At 31.7% G+C, this 14167-nt stretch overlaps 2 protein-coding genes across 2 annotated transcripts; one reads left to right on the top strand and one right to left on the bottom strand.

The window, feature by feature from the left end:
• Window positions 1-8745: 8745 nt before the first annotated feature.
• On the bottom strand, window positions 8746-10336 carry LOC112776872 (TGACG-sequence-specific DNA-binding protein TGA-1A-like). Its single transcript, XM_025821145.3, has 3 exons — window positions 10084-10336; window positions 9664-9870; window positions 8746-9102 (listed from the first exon to the last, which is right to left on the bottom strand). The coding sequence occupies exons 1-3, from the start codon at window positions 10201-10203 to the stop codon at window positions 8992-8994; spliced, it is 438 nt and encodes a 145-aa protein (XP_025676930.1). The 5' UTR covers window positions 10204-10336; the 3' UTR covers window positions 8746-8991.
• Window positions 10337-12396: 2060 nt separating this feature from the next.
• LOC112778837 (E3 ubiquitin-protein ligase NLA-like) lies at window positions 12397-14111 on the top strand. Its single transcript, XM_072228543.1, has 4 exons — window positions 12397-12414; window positions 12655-12891; window positions 13160-13414; window positions 13899-14111. Exons 1-4 carry the CDS (start codon window positions 12397-12399, stop codon window positions 14019-14021), a joined length of 633 nt encoding a protein of 210 aa, XP_072084644.1. The 3' UTR covers window positions 14022-14111.
• Window positions 14112-14167: the final 56 nt, after the last annotated feature.

Here is a 14167-nt window from a genome sequence, read left to right as displayed (position 1 = left end):
TAAAATACATATTTTTTTAAAAAAATTAATTATTGAAAAAGTCCAAAAAATAATTATGCATTAAGCCAATTTGATCAACTTTTTAAAGTCATCTTGTTTTTTAAATTTTAAAAGTTAGGATTATATGCGCCACTAAAAAAATCAACTCGTAGGGCAACTTTTTTTATCGGTGATGCCACATCATCCTTTTGATATTTATTTCGAGCGCCCTCAACATGAATTAACCATCACCCCACCAACGCGTCCTCCCCCAACTGCTATCTGCGCCGCGCAATTCCCTCCGCATCCAAACGTTTTTGCCCCGATGCAGGCAGCTCTTTGTGCAACACCTCTCCCTGCGCCGCCGTTTCCCTCCACATCCAATCCTGATCACTGTTCCCCTCTCCATGTTGTACCTCTTGTTGTGCTGTCGAACGCTCGACGTCGATTGCAGCTAACTGCCAGATTTGCAAATTAATCTATTTACAAGGTCCTAGAAAAGAAACATCCCTCAATGCAAAAAAGAAAAAACCATCTGAATGAGCTGAAAAGAAACATTCACTAAAGCACAAAAGAAATATCTAAATGAGGCACAAAGAAACATCCGATTCCATCTCAACCCAAAAACATCCAAAAAGCTTAAAAAAATCCAATAACAGGAAAAATATACCCGAAATGGACACAAGTGGTGTTACTTTGTCGTTGCAATCAGCGGCGAGGGGTTTTTTTATGTACTTTTCACAGCAAACGAATCGCGTGGGCAGGGATCGACCGAGGGTGGATCGAGCTAAACCTAAAGACTCTAGACTATATATTATTTATATTAATATGAGCCTATAGCTTAAGTTCTAAGCGTGAGTTATATTGTTATTATCTATGATAGTTAAGCACATAACACATTCATAACAAAAGCGAAAAGTACAAATAGATATATTCACATAGATATCCCCGAAGGCTGAGTTTCATACATAAGGTTATCATAAACTACATAAGATATGAATAGTAGATAACTATATATACAGACTCTTATACTAGGTACCGAGCTTCGGCTTCATAAAAACCACTCTAGACTAGAGTCGGCCCAATATACAAAAGATCCTAACCCTTATAAAATATACTAAATGTGAGAGAAAATAAGCTATACTACTATCCAGCTACGCTCCTTCTGATGCAGAATACTCCTGTAGACTAGATGTCAAGTCGATAATCATCGCATCCTCCCAAGGTGGAATGACATCAGGTGGTATCTCGTCGGAAGGAGTTGACAAGAAGCCATTAGGCATGGCTAGCATGAAGACATCTCCTAGAGGACCGAACTGATCCTCCATCGGCTCCAGAGGCTAATAACCTGGCACAGGCTCCACCGGTGTCAATGACTCAGGTACAGGGTCAAACCACTCTGGGTATATGGGCTGGATGTCAAAAAATGACTCTGACTCAGGCTCCATCGTGTACAGCAGTTGAGGAGGAAAAGAAGAGTTAGGGCCTCCAAGGTGTAGCTCAGATAGTAAAAAATTATACAGTGAATCATGATCGAACTCCTGATTAAGAAAGGAATAAGAGAAAGATCACTCAGAAAGGACATACGTGCGGGATCTGGATGTCACCACATATGACTATCCTGCCCCATATGGGATCCCAGTAGTAGCTCGAAGCAGAAATCTCAAAGAATATGACTCCTGATCCCATCTGCAAAGTAGAGAAAGAAGAGGGGGTGAGAACCAATGGTTCCCAACAAGGCGATAACGAAAAATAGAGAAGATTTGCGTGCTAAGCCTAAGTTTCAGGGGATTTGAGTCTGAAGTCTACGTTTCAGGGCATTTACACATATACAAGCAGTAATTTAAATAACATAATACAAGCATTTACAAACATACAATGTAACTACAAGAAAATGCACTATAAGTATGATGCATGCCTCACCTTATTCACTCCCGACATTAACCGGACACAAGTCCTGGATATGGTTTTCCAGCCGGTGTGCGGTCTCACACAGAAGTTGCGTCTTATCACATAGATATATAAAGATATTTGATCATCATGTCAAATACAAGTACAAACATCTGATTGCCATGTCAAATGTTTCTTCGACTAAAAAATAGCTCGACATCTGTACACGTCTCCACATTCACTAGCTAGGTGGTCTAGAATTCCGCTCTACCAGGTGGTCATCTCGCATCTTGGATCTTTTGCTTCTTTTTGGGGTACAGTATAGTAACTTACCGAAGGGGATACTCTTGTTCAGCCAGTACACTACCATGGTATCATTTCATAGCTCAAGAAATTCTCTTACTCTTAACCTTTCAACCATCGATACAACGTTACTCGACTTTCCTTAAGTTTTATGTATCTTTCATACTTTTAATTTTTCTAGAAGTGACATATTACTAACTTTTCATCATATTTTTTTAAAAGACTATTTTACCCTTGACACTTACTAATTAACTATTTTAAATTTTACTTTTCTCAAATTGACCATATTAATCCTATATGTAATAATTAATTATCCTAGTGTTAATTATTACCCAATCCAAAGAAGCTTCAGATCTTGATGACATTCTTGGATTGTTCTCATTCTAACACAGCTTCTATCTTTGCAGGATCTACTCTTATACCTCTTTAGGACACTATATGTCCAAGAAATTTCACCTCATTTTTCCAAAACTCACGCTTGGAGAGTTTGGCATATAGCTTCTTTCTTTCAGAACTTTTAAAATCATCCTCAGGTGTTCCGCATGTTTCTCTTCTGTCCTTGAGTAGATGAGAATGTCGTCAATAAATACTACTACAAATTTGTCCAAATTAGGGTGAAAGATTCGTTTCACGTAGTCCAGGAATATAGCAGGAGCATTCGTGAGTCCAAAGTACATCACCATATACTCGTACACTATGTTTGGATATAGGAAAGAAAATGGAAGGAAAGAAAAGGGTAAAGTACTAAATTGATCCCCTACATTTGGGCGTAATCCTGTTTTGGTCCTTAAAATTTAAAGTGTCTTATTTGAATCCAAAAAAGTTTCATTAGTTTTAACGTAGTCCTACTTTAAGGTCAAAGTTAAATTATTAACGGAATGTCCTACATGACAATTTTTATTTAGCAGTACAAAAACAAGGTCAATAATCTAGAGAACAAGTACAAGCTCCAGAGGCACAAAATCAAATGTGGATGCATCAATACATTTATTTATTATTTTTCTTACAATTTAAATGAAATTTTTTCTATAGAACTAAAGAGAATGATAAATAAATGCATTGAAGTATCCACGGTTGATTTTGTCCCTTTGGAGCTTGTATTTGTTCTCCAGATTATCGATCTTGTTCTTGTACTGTTGTTATGTAAGACATTCTGTTAATTATTTAACTTTGACCTCATAGTGGGACTACATTAAAGCTAAATAAAAAAAATTTTTATTCAAATAGTACACTTTAAACCTTAAGGACTAAAATAGGATTACGCCCAAACATAGGAGACCAATTTAGTACTTTACCTGAAAGAAAATAAGAGGAAAGAAAATGAAATGAGAGAAAATAGAAAAAAAAAGTGAAGTTATTTGTGTGTTGTTTGGATGAAGAGAAAATGAATGGAAAAAAAAGTGAGAAAAAAGAAAATCATAATAATATAAAATTATATTAATACCCTTATCTATATTATATGTAAATTATAATTTATTAATGATAAGGGGTAAATATATAATTTTATTAAAATTTGTCACATTTCTCTCCATTAAAATATTATAGTGGATCCCACACTATTTATTTTCTTTTCACTCTATTTTCTCTTCCCATCCAAATAACAACAAATTCACTTTTTCATCCATTTCTTCTCCCCCGATTTTCTTTCCCTTCAAATTCTCTCAATCCAAACAATACCGTAATAGCTGTATCAGGTCCTAAAAGAAGTCTATCTGATATCAAAGCTCACTAAGTTTGCTTAGTGTGGTATGAAGTGAATTCAATGAAGCTAAGTGATGGAAAAAAAGTGTTCTTCATTAATAAGAACAAGAATAGATAAGAACGTACTAATGAACTTAGTCAATTCTTAATCATATTCTAATAATTGATCTTATCCTAATGATTATGCATAATTACCTAAAGTAAAATGGATAAGGTTGTAATTAATAAGCTTAGTCATATCCTAATCATAGCTTAGTAGGAAATCTTATCTCTAATGACTATAGATCTAAAGTAAAATTAATTATTAGAGATGTTAGAAAGAGAGAAAGATTAGGCCGAGAGAGAGAAAAAGGATAAAATGTAGTGTTTAGGTGTATCCTACTAGACTTAGGTAATATTTTTACCTCATGATAAAAATATGAGTGATCAAGAATCATTTTTGAAGATAGTGCATAAAACATGAGGCTGAAATTCTTTCTTCAAAAGCAAAAAAAAAGGTAGTTAAAATCCACTAACTACTCTCTTACGATTTTTCGTAAAAATCATAATTAACTCAGTTTGACTTTGACTTTGACTAGCATTAATTATATTCCTGCTTCTAGAATATCTTTAGGATATCATAGAACCATAATTAACTTAGTTTGACTTTGACTTTGACTAGCATTAATTATATTCCTGCTTCTAGAATATCTTTAAGATATCATAGAGGGGATAACAGATAAAATTATGACACTAAAATCACTTAATTAAAAATTATTTTTAAATTTTTTTGAAAAGGTGGATTCTTACACGGTTCAATGACGGCGCTCCGGAAACCCCTTCGTGGGGGTTGTGGACGTCGTCTTTGGCGCGGGGGGGGGGGGGGGGACGCGGCTCCTTGCGACAGCGGGAGAATGATCGGCGCCAGTTTGAGGAGGGGCGTCAAGCTGCGCGGCACAATGACTGTGCTCCGGGGTTCCCATCGTCAGGTTTGGGGTCGTCGTCTTCGGCGGGAGGAGACGCGGCTCCTTGCTACGACAAAGAGTGATCGACACCGGTTGGGGATATAGTGCAACGGTGTTACTGGAGCGGGAGAGGAAAGAAAGGGTGAACATCGTGAAGGAGAGTGGGAGAGGAAGGGTGATTGACGTGAAAATAAGATTAGGTTTGGGTAAAGTCATGTAATGTTTTTTGTGGACTTTTGTTGCGACCCACATTGTAGTTGGCTGGACTTAGTTAGTACCCTAATTGATTACCTAACAAAGTTATTAGTTATGATATTCACACTTCCATTAATTTTTTTTATTAAAAAATTTCTTTTATATAAAACTACGAAAAGATACAAAATATGATTTACGTGTGTATATTCTCTATGAATGTGAGTATACTCGCTTTTAGAGAGTGTTTGGTTAGTATTTTTTAGATACAAAGACATAGACACAAATGCAAATAGATTAAGATATATAAACAAATACAATTTTCAATGTATTTAATCATATTGTATAAGAGATATTCAATTCAAATGTGTGAGAGTTGAGGTGATAGAGGTGACGAAGATGGAAGTAATGTAAATCTGCAAATTTGAACAAAAACGATGATAGGTAGTAACAGCAACATTAAAAAAAGAAAGCGAAAAACAAAGATAATGGAAGACATAAATAAAGAAGGAGATACGGGGAAAAAGAGAAAGAGATGTAGACAAAAGATAATGCAATATTTGATTTTGGATAATACAACTAATGGTACTACAAAGAGATCAAGCTACTCAATTAGCTTTGGCTTTAGTAACATTATTTATGACTAGTTTAGATAGGTTTATAAGTAATTTTTTTAACCTTTAATTTTAAAAAATTATCTCATTAATATTTAGAATTTTTAAAATTAATTTGTGATTTTTTAAAAAGTTATTTAGAATAGTTATAGAAAAGTAATTAAAAAAATGACTTTATAATAATTTTTTTATTATTTTTTTAAAATAAATATTTTTATAATTAAAAATTTAAATATAAAATAATTTATTTATAAATCTTTATCTTACTTTCTTTTCAGAAGAATTTAATCAAATTATTTATCTAAACTGTCTTTACTCTTTTGATAGTGAACAAAATTAAGTTGTGCTTGGTTGTTGACAAAAAAAAAAACGTGAGAGAAAGAAGCACAAATAAAATAAAAGGAAAATACAAATTTTTCATCATGAATCTTGACAATTGATTTTGTTACTATGCATGTAAATGATGAATCTATATTCATCAATGCAAAAAGTGAGATAGATTATTATCTTAGAAAAAAATAAATGCCACAATCTCAAGATGAATTTGATATCCTAAATTCATGAATATCAAATGAAGTTAAATTCCCTCACACATTTGGAAGCAATTGCAAGGGATATTTTGTCTATCGCTACATTTAGCATCTGGGTCTTCTTTTAGTATAGGTGGTAGTTTTGTTATAATTAAATTATTCTGTTAATTTTTTTAGTTTTTTTAAATTTGTAAGAATTTAATTTTGATAAATTATTAATAAAAAAATTTATACATACATCCAATTACATAATAATACATTAATAAAAATAACTATCTTATATAATTGAAGCGTGAATGGTCATCTAAACGAATGAATGTAATTTGACGATTATATAAAATATTTTACATCATTAATATATTAAGATTAAATTTTTTTAATTGAATCCATACATTTAAAAAATTTTCAATTGAATTTCTATATTGGTTTTAAATTTGTATATAGATTCTTTTTAACTGTAAACGTTACAAAAATATTATTATTTATCTCACACTATTAACGAATATGTCTCAGCATATCCCATTAAATGAAAGGATGTGATTATAAATTTAAAATTAATATAGAGACCTGATTAAATTTTTTTTACTACAGTGACTTAATTACAAATTTTATAAAATTATAGACACCAACACTGTAATTTAACTTTGTTACTATACACTGTGGCAAGTTGCATCTTGATACATTTGAGACTTCGATGTGTAACTAAGATTGACTTTAGAAATGAATTTAGACAGATTTAAATACTACTAATGCGTCCAACTTTATTATTTACCTAGTTGCACTAATTTTTAAAATGAGTTTGAAAATATTATATGTTATTATTTATTAAGATAAAAATTATTTTAAATATTTTAGATATTTAAAATATCAATTTGTGTTTTAATATCAATAAAATATTAAGATATTATTATACTTTATCTAAAAAAACTTTTATATTTTATTTATATGTCGTAACTCATGTCTTATAAAAAATTAGATCGACATATCCAATCTCATGTCATATCTCATGCCTTTATTAGGTAGCATATGGAAAACAGAAATTGAGAGATAGATACTCTAAAGTATACAAGATTGAGTTATGTCTCAATACCTTATATTTGATTTAAAATAAAAATCGACACTTAAATAAGTGAAATTACTAAAATACTATTTCTAATAAAACCCTACTCCTTCCCCCTTACTCTTCTCTCTCTCTTTCTCTCTAGTGTGCGCTCTCTCAAGTTACAGTTCCGCATCGTACCGTGCCATATCACCTTGCTTGAGTGTCGCCGTATCGTGCTCGTGTTTAGGTCTGTCATGCTGCTTTCTGTTTCTTGATGTGCTCGCCGTGTCGCCTCAGTTTCAATTTCGCACCGTCTCAATCTTTCCAACTATTTTTTTCATTCTGATTTTGAAATCCTCTTGTTATGAGTTGATGAATCTGATTTTGATATATGTTGATGAATCTGATTTTAATATATGTCAATGAGATTGTTGTTAATTTTGGTATTATTATTATTATTATTATTAGTGGTGAAATTTGGTGATAGCAGAAGTGTGGTAGTGGGGTGAGAGATGGGGGTGGAATTGGGGAATAAAGGATCAGGATATTTTAAGAATAAAATATTATTAAAATTTTAATTAGTATCTCCAAAAATTTTAGTCTCTTATATTCTTATTTTTTAGAGGTACTAAAAAGATTAAAATTTTTTAAATGAAAACTAAAATTTTAATTTTAATCTCTAACTACCAAATATAATATTAAATATCAATCCTCTAATCTCAGTTTTAGTATCTCTTACCAAACGCTATCTTAGTGTTTAATTTGTGCTTCGTAGCACATGGCCAAATTTTCAATCTTAGTCAAAAACTATATCAGGAATATATATATTGTCAATGAGTTATAGTTCAAATGCCATAATTTTTTCATATTCATTTAAGAGGTTGTGGGTTCGAGTCTCTTATTTTTGGTAAAAAAAAAAACATACTTTTATTATTATTTTATATTTTAACATATATTTTATAAAAATACTAATTTAATAATTATTTATTTTTGTGCATAACATAGTTGTATCCTGTTAAACTAGAAAGTTTTTAGGGTGGTAAAATTATTTTTAGGATACATTATAAAATTGTGAAAAACTTGAGAATTGTTTATAAATATGATAATTTAGCATTAGCCTCTATTTATTACTGATGTGGACTGAAAATTATAACCTTTAAATCCAATTAAAGTTAACGTGAGAAGGAACAGTAAAATCAATGAAAGCAATATACAGAATTCTTTCATTCCTTGGTTTCCATTGCAATCTCTATTAGCCAAGTTCACTTTTGGGAGAGGGAGGTTGGGGAGGCTCGTTTGCTTACCTTTTTTATTGGGCTTTCAAACAGTCACGTGCTTCAAACGTGACCACTTTCAACTCTTTAATCCAAGTAAATATTAATAGCAACTACAAATTCTTCCTAATCATGGCCACTTAGAAATTCTTAATAATTGTTGGGAAACTTTTCTAAAACAATTTTATACACATACGATTTGTTTCTCATTCACTCATATAACATCTTTTACTTTAGACCTTAAAGATCTAACTTTTACTTTCCCCAAAATCTCAATTTAACTTAAAATTCTCTAATATTATAACCTTAATATTTTGTTTTGCATTACAAACAAGATACATTAATTTTTATTTGGATTCAATATTTATTGGTTGATATTACACTGCTCTTTCCATTTTTCTTTTTTTATCTTTCACTATAAAAATTTGGTGCATTTTTAGAATAGTAGTGCATCTGAATATTCGGCAATGATGCACCAAATTTTCATAGTGACAATTAAAAGGAAAACAAAGAAAGTATTGTTCAGATATCTTGGGAAAGCTTAATCCCCAAGGCAAGTAAAATTTGAGCTTGTTGGGAAACTGTAACGAAACGAGAGAATTGATGCAAGAATTCTTGACGAACATAATTAGCCTGTTGTAACAAAAAAAAGCTTCATTTGTTAGTATCCATTAGCTGCTAAATCTGAAATAAATAATTTTATAAGTTAGATTAACTAGGACACAAGCTTTATGGTTAAAACTCTGTTTAATGACTAACTTTATTTTCACATCATAAAATACAAAGACACCAATAGAAGAGATAAAGAAATTTTTTTTTTTTAAATAACACTCAAATCGGTTTCAACGAAATTTTTCGACACTTTAGTTCTCAACAAATTTTTAACTTTTAGAATTCTTTAAAAATTACTTTCGTCAAAAAGATTAGTCTTTCGTCACTTCAATTAAATGTGTAACATACATGTTGAACAAATAAGTTCCTAACAAATTTTATTACAAGTCAATTAGGTCTAAAAATTATTATGAGATTTATTAATTCACTTTTATAACAACAAAGAGACCAAATGAGAATAATTCTCAAAGACTTGCAGAGAATCAACAAAATATCTGTTCTGAAATACAATTTATGTGTTTACTTTCTTTTATTATCACTTTATTTTAGATGGACAGAAAATATGGAAGTGTTGTTACTTACCTGCTTTAGAAAGCTAACCATTTGAGAGACAAAAATCAGTTGAGATCCCTTGTCACCTGCTGCTGTTGCTTTGGCATGCAGTTGATGCAGTTTTTCCATGCCTTGTGAAAGAGCATATTCTGCTTCCTCACATGATTTTCCAAACTTTATAATATCACACACTTGTTCCTGGGAATTACATGAATCTTCAAGTTGTGGCAACATAACCTGTATCCAAAGTAAATAATATATATTATAGGGTGCTTAATTTTAGTATTTATTTGATAAAATTTTAATGATTTCCCTTAGTAAAATGATCTTGTCCAATATTTTCTTTACAAAATATAAATACAACCATATGCATGAGAATGAAAAATATATTTGGACACAGCATGAATCTATAAATATCTCATTTCATTTCTAGCAAACAAGCATCACTACCTGCAAAATTTTAGAAGGGCGAAAGCCTCCGATCCATCGAAAATCGCATTCGTCCGTTCCACAACAGAAAGAAGCAGAACTAAAATTCAAGACATTTACATTTGGAGCACTTGTTTCCATCTGAAAGAGTTAAAATTTCTCTTGAAATTGATGACAAAAACTCCAAGGCACTAGAACACTAATGGTGATATTTAGAAGAAGATTGAAAGCTATATATATAAATTAAAGCACTTTGGCAAACATATTTGAAAGCAATAATAGTTGAGGAAGCTTTATTTATTGTGTTTGGATCTACCTAACAAAAATTAAAGATAGAAAAAGTGACACTACTAAATGTATTATTAATTATAAAGTTGTTTAATCTGGTTTCTTGAATATTTAGGGAATATCCGAACCAAGGTGAGTTAATATACTCTTGGTGTTGGCCCTTCAAAACATCCTAGGACAAGAGTAATGATGTGTAAAACTTGTCTTTAATCTCAACCATGAACTTTAACCCATTCTTGTTCCAAGGAGGCAGATTCTTAGTGCTACCTCAATCTCTCTTTGACTCCCCTTTATGTATCTTTTGAGGGATATACACTTAAAAGAACAAAATAAGTATAGGGACATATTTTATTAATTTCTACTTTAATGGCTGCATTTTGTTTGAGAGATAGGATACAATACAAAGATAGAGAAAGAGAAAAGAATTTGGTGTTTTTTTATCTTATATTTTTTAAAATATAGAAAATATATTACATTTATATCTTGAGATATATTATTTTATTTTTAATTTCAGATTTCACCATCAACTCCTAATGCCATTTATGTGTACATTGGTAAATTTTTTCTAGTTCGATATATATTCGTAAGTTTTAGAGTATTTTTTAACTCAATTCGATACGTTAAAATCTAATTCGGTTAGTGTTAGCAATGAATTGGCATAACTTGTTTAATTTTTGTTATGTATTTTCATTTGTGACATAAAATATTTTATTTTTTTATGGTATAGTTTTTAAAATAACTCAATGTTATTACGAATTAGTATTTATAAAGGTAGTTGTGCAAATTAGTCATTGCAAAACTTCTTATAAACTCGTTACAAATTTGTCATTATAAACTAGTTGTTGAGAAGAGTAAACATTACTAACTAGTTGTTGCGGAAGAATCTATAAATGACTAAACTGTAGTGTTAGGGGAAGTATATTTTATGATTTGTAGTAATTAATTAGTTATTATTAGTATTTTTAATGGTGTTAGATTATATCTAATAATATAAAATGGTGTTTGCTACGGTACGATGATAAATTAATAACTGATACGTTTAAAATATGGATAAATAACAATATGACATGTGGAATTTATTTTCCACATCAGCATTTAATTTTTTCTTTTTTAAATATATAGTATATCACTACTTTTACTAAAACACCATTTTAATTAAATAAAAATAAAAAATATTTATTTATTTAATTTTATAAAAAGACTTAAACATTCTTCCTTTATTTGATTAGATAAAAATACCCTTTTAAATTAATTAAATTTTAGAATTCAATTAATTCTAATTTTATAGTTTCAAATAATTGAAACAACAAAATAAAAACATATTAAAAAAATAAAAAATCAAAATTGTTCTTTATCTGTGTTAAACATATTAAAAAAACAAAAAACCAAAATTGTTCTTCATCTCGGTTCAGAAACCTTCTCGTTCACGCTTCTGAAGGATTCAGTCTTCTTCATCTTCTTCTTTCCTCTTCCTATCCTCTTTGCTCCTCGATCTCTCTCATCTGTCTCACTGTGCGTGTGCTGGGATGCCCTAGCCAATTACCCAACCCAGCAACCTTAGCTCCACACAACGGCTAAACGTGAACCCATCCCTCCCATCACCCTCGAGCTCCTCCTTCCTCTCTCCGTCATCGATCTCACTCCCTCACCTCCGTCCATATCCCGCCGCCGTCGCCGAAACGAGTTTCGAAGCCACCGTTGTTATCGTGCAGCTCTGTTCCACCATCGTGCAGCTACTGTTTCAGCTTTGAAAGCACCGTCGCGCAGCTCGGTTCCATCGTCGCCGGGCTTGCCTCCTTTTTTCGTCGCACAGCTCTGTTCCATCGTCACCGGCGTTATCTCTGTTCCACCTGCCATCCCTTCGGTCGTGCCCTTGTCTCCCCCTTGCTCAGGATCTGCTCTGCTCTGTTCTAGAGCTTCTAGCTTCTAGGTATTTTTTTTAGGTGGCTACTCCAATGAAGATTTTATGATTGTCATCATGTGAAGATATTTCATTTTTACTATTGGATGATAGATTGTAAGGCTTGATTTTTATTTGAAGTAAAAATGTTACCTTTATTCAAAGTGTTGCTAAACAAATAAGTTACACTTTTTAAACAAAGATCATCATGAGAAGATATTTTTGGCATCTTCATGAGAGCAGTTGGCTTTTTTTTTATAACAATTATTGAATAATTGTTGTTAGTTAATTTGTGAACTTGTTATGGGTTGAATAATTGTTGAATAAGTGTTAATTAATCTGTAAATCTTACTGTTTTTACTGTGAATTACTCCATTGTTAATGATTCTGATAATTCATCGAAGAAGGCTGTGTTTGATGAGGATGAGGAAGATAAATACAAAGAAAGAAATTCGGGAAATAGTTTGAAGAGAGAAGAGAGTGGCGGTGGAGGAAAGTCAACCTTGGAAGAATTGATAAGGGAAGAGGAGAAGAAAAAGGAGAAAATCAACAGGAAGGACTATTGGTTGCGTGAGGGAATCATTGTTAAGGTTATGAGCAAGGCCTTGGCAGAGAAGGGGTACTACAAGCAAAAGGGTGTGGTGGAATGATACCTTGGAAACTTCATATCACCGGAAAACTCTTTCATAGTTGGTTAGCTCATAAAGTATGCTCTTCATTCATATAGTACTACCTTCAACAGAAAAATACTGAAGAAATATGATAAGATATTGCATTATTTGTGTCCCTTTTTGCTTGTTATGTTTGGACAATTCAGGTAAAAAATTATTATGAGGCGTGTTAATTAATTCTTTAATCTGTATATGATTAGTACTTAATTAATTCAATTGTATTTGTCACTGCATGCAGGTTCATTATTCCAGGCAAGGACAAATGTTCAAGTCACAGGTCCAGAGTATGCACAAGGAAATTCTGCAAAGTCCTTGGCTTTGTGAGCTTATGGCCCTCCACATCAATCTAAGGGAAACTAAGGTCCAGTCTAGGAAGGCACATGCTTTCTTTGATGGATGTTCTCTAACGTTTAAGGATGGAAAACCAGCACTCACTTGTGAGCTACTTGATTCCATCAAAATTGATATCGACTTGACTTGTTCTATATGCCTGGTAAGTTAACTCATTATTAGTTGTTGGGTGTATTGGAACTAAATTTTTGTGCTTTATTCACATACCGAGCATCTTCATTCAGATTGCAGTCCCACTGTAGTTATTTATTTGTAGATTACTGTTGCTTGGATGCAGCCATGCAAATAGATCTAATTAAGTTAGAGATTGTGTCAGAATTTTAAACCCAAGGAAAAACTTTAGCTTTCACCAAAATGTAGAAGATACTACCTTAGAATTCATAAACTATTTTCTGTATGATTGCATACTGTTTTCTGTTTTTAGAACTTTGTGAAGAAAACTAAAAAAGAATGAAAATAATAAAACTTTTTAGCCTGGAAACAAAAAGTACTATCATTGAAAAGAAGTAAACAGACCCTTAATAGTATCTAATAATTTTTGAATCTATAGCTCTAAAGAATTTAACTTTCAATTTTGGAGTAGCGCTTACAGTGTATCCTTTGTAACTCTATTAATAAGCTAATGTTTGAAATACTTGTACAGCTGCCAGAAATACTGGGAGAAAAGGGCTCAATCAGAAAGGGTAGAGAGGCTTAAACAGATAAAGGAACACTGGGAATCGCAATGCAGGTTATTCGTAGGTGTCTAAGCAAAACGAGTCAAGAAGTCATCTCAGATTCTGCAGTCAAAGATTAAATGTGAATACACATTTGTTGATATATGGTTTGTATATAACATTCTGAATCGTGTTTGTTAAAACCGCATGTAAGCTGGTGTTATTTCTCAAGAAGGGGT

The sequence above is a fragment of the Arachis hypogaea genome, chromosome 19, assembly GCF_003086295.3.
Source record: "Arachis hypogaea cultivar Tifrunner chromosome 19, arahy.Tifrunner.gnm2.J5K5, whole genome shotgun sequence".
In the NCBI taxonomy this organism is placed as follows: domain Eukaryota; kingdom Viridiplantae; phylum Streptophyta; class Magnoliopsida; order Fabales; family Fabaceae; genus Arachis; species Arachis hypogaea.
The sequence above is the reverse complement of the archived record's forward strand: the minus strand, read 5'-3'. Positions and strand labels throughout refer to the sequence as shown.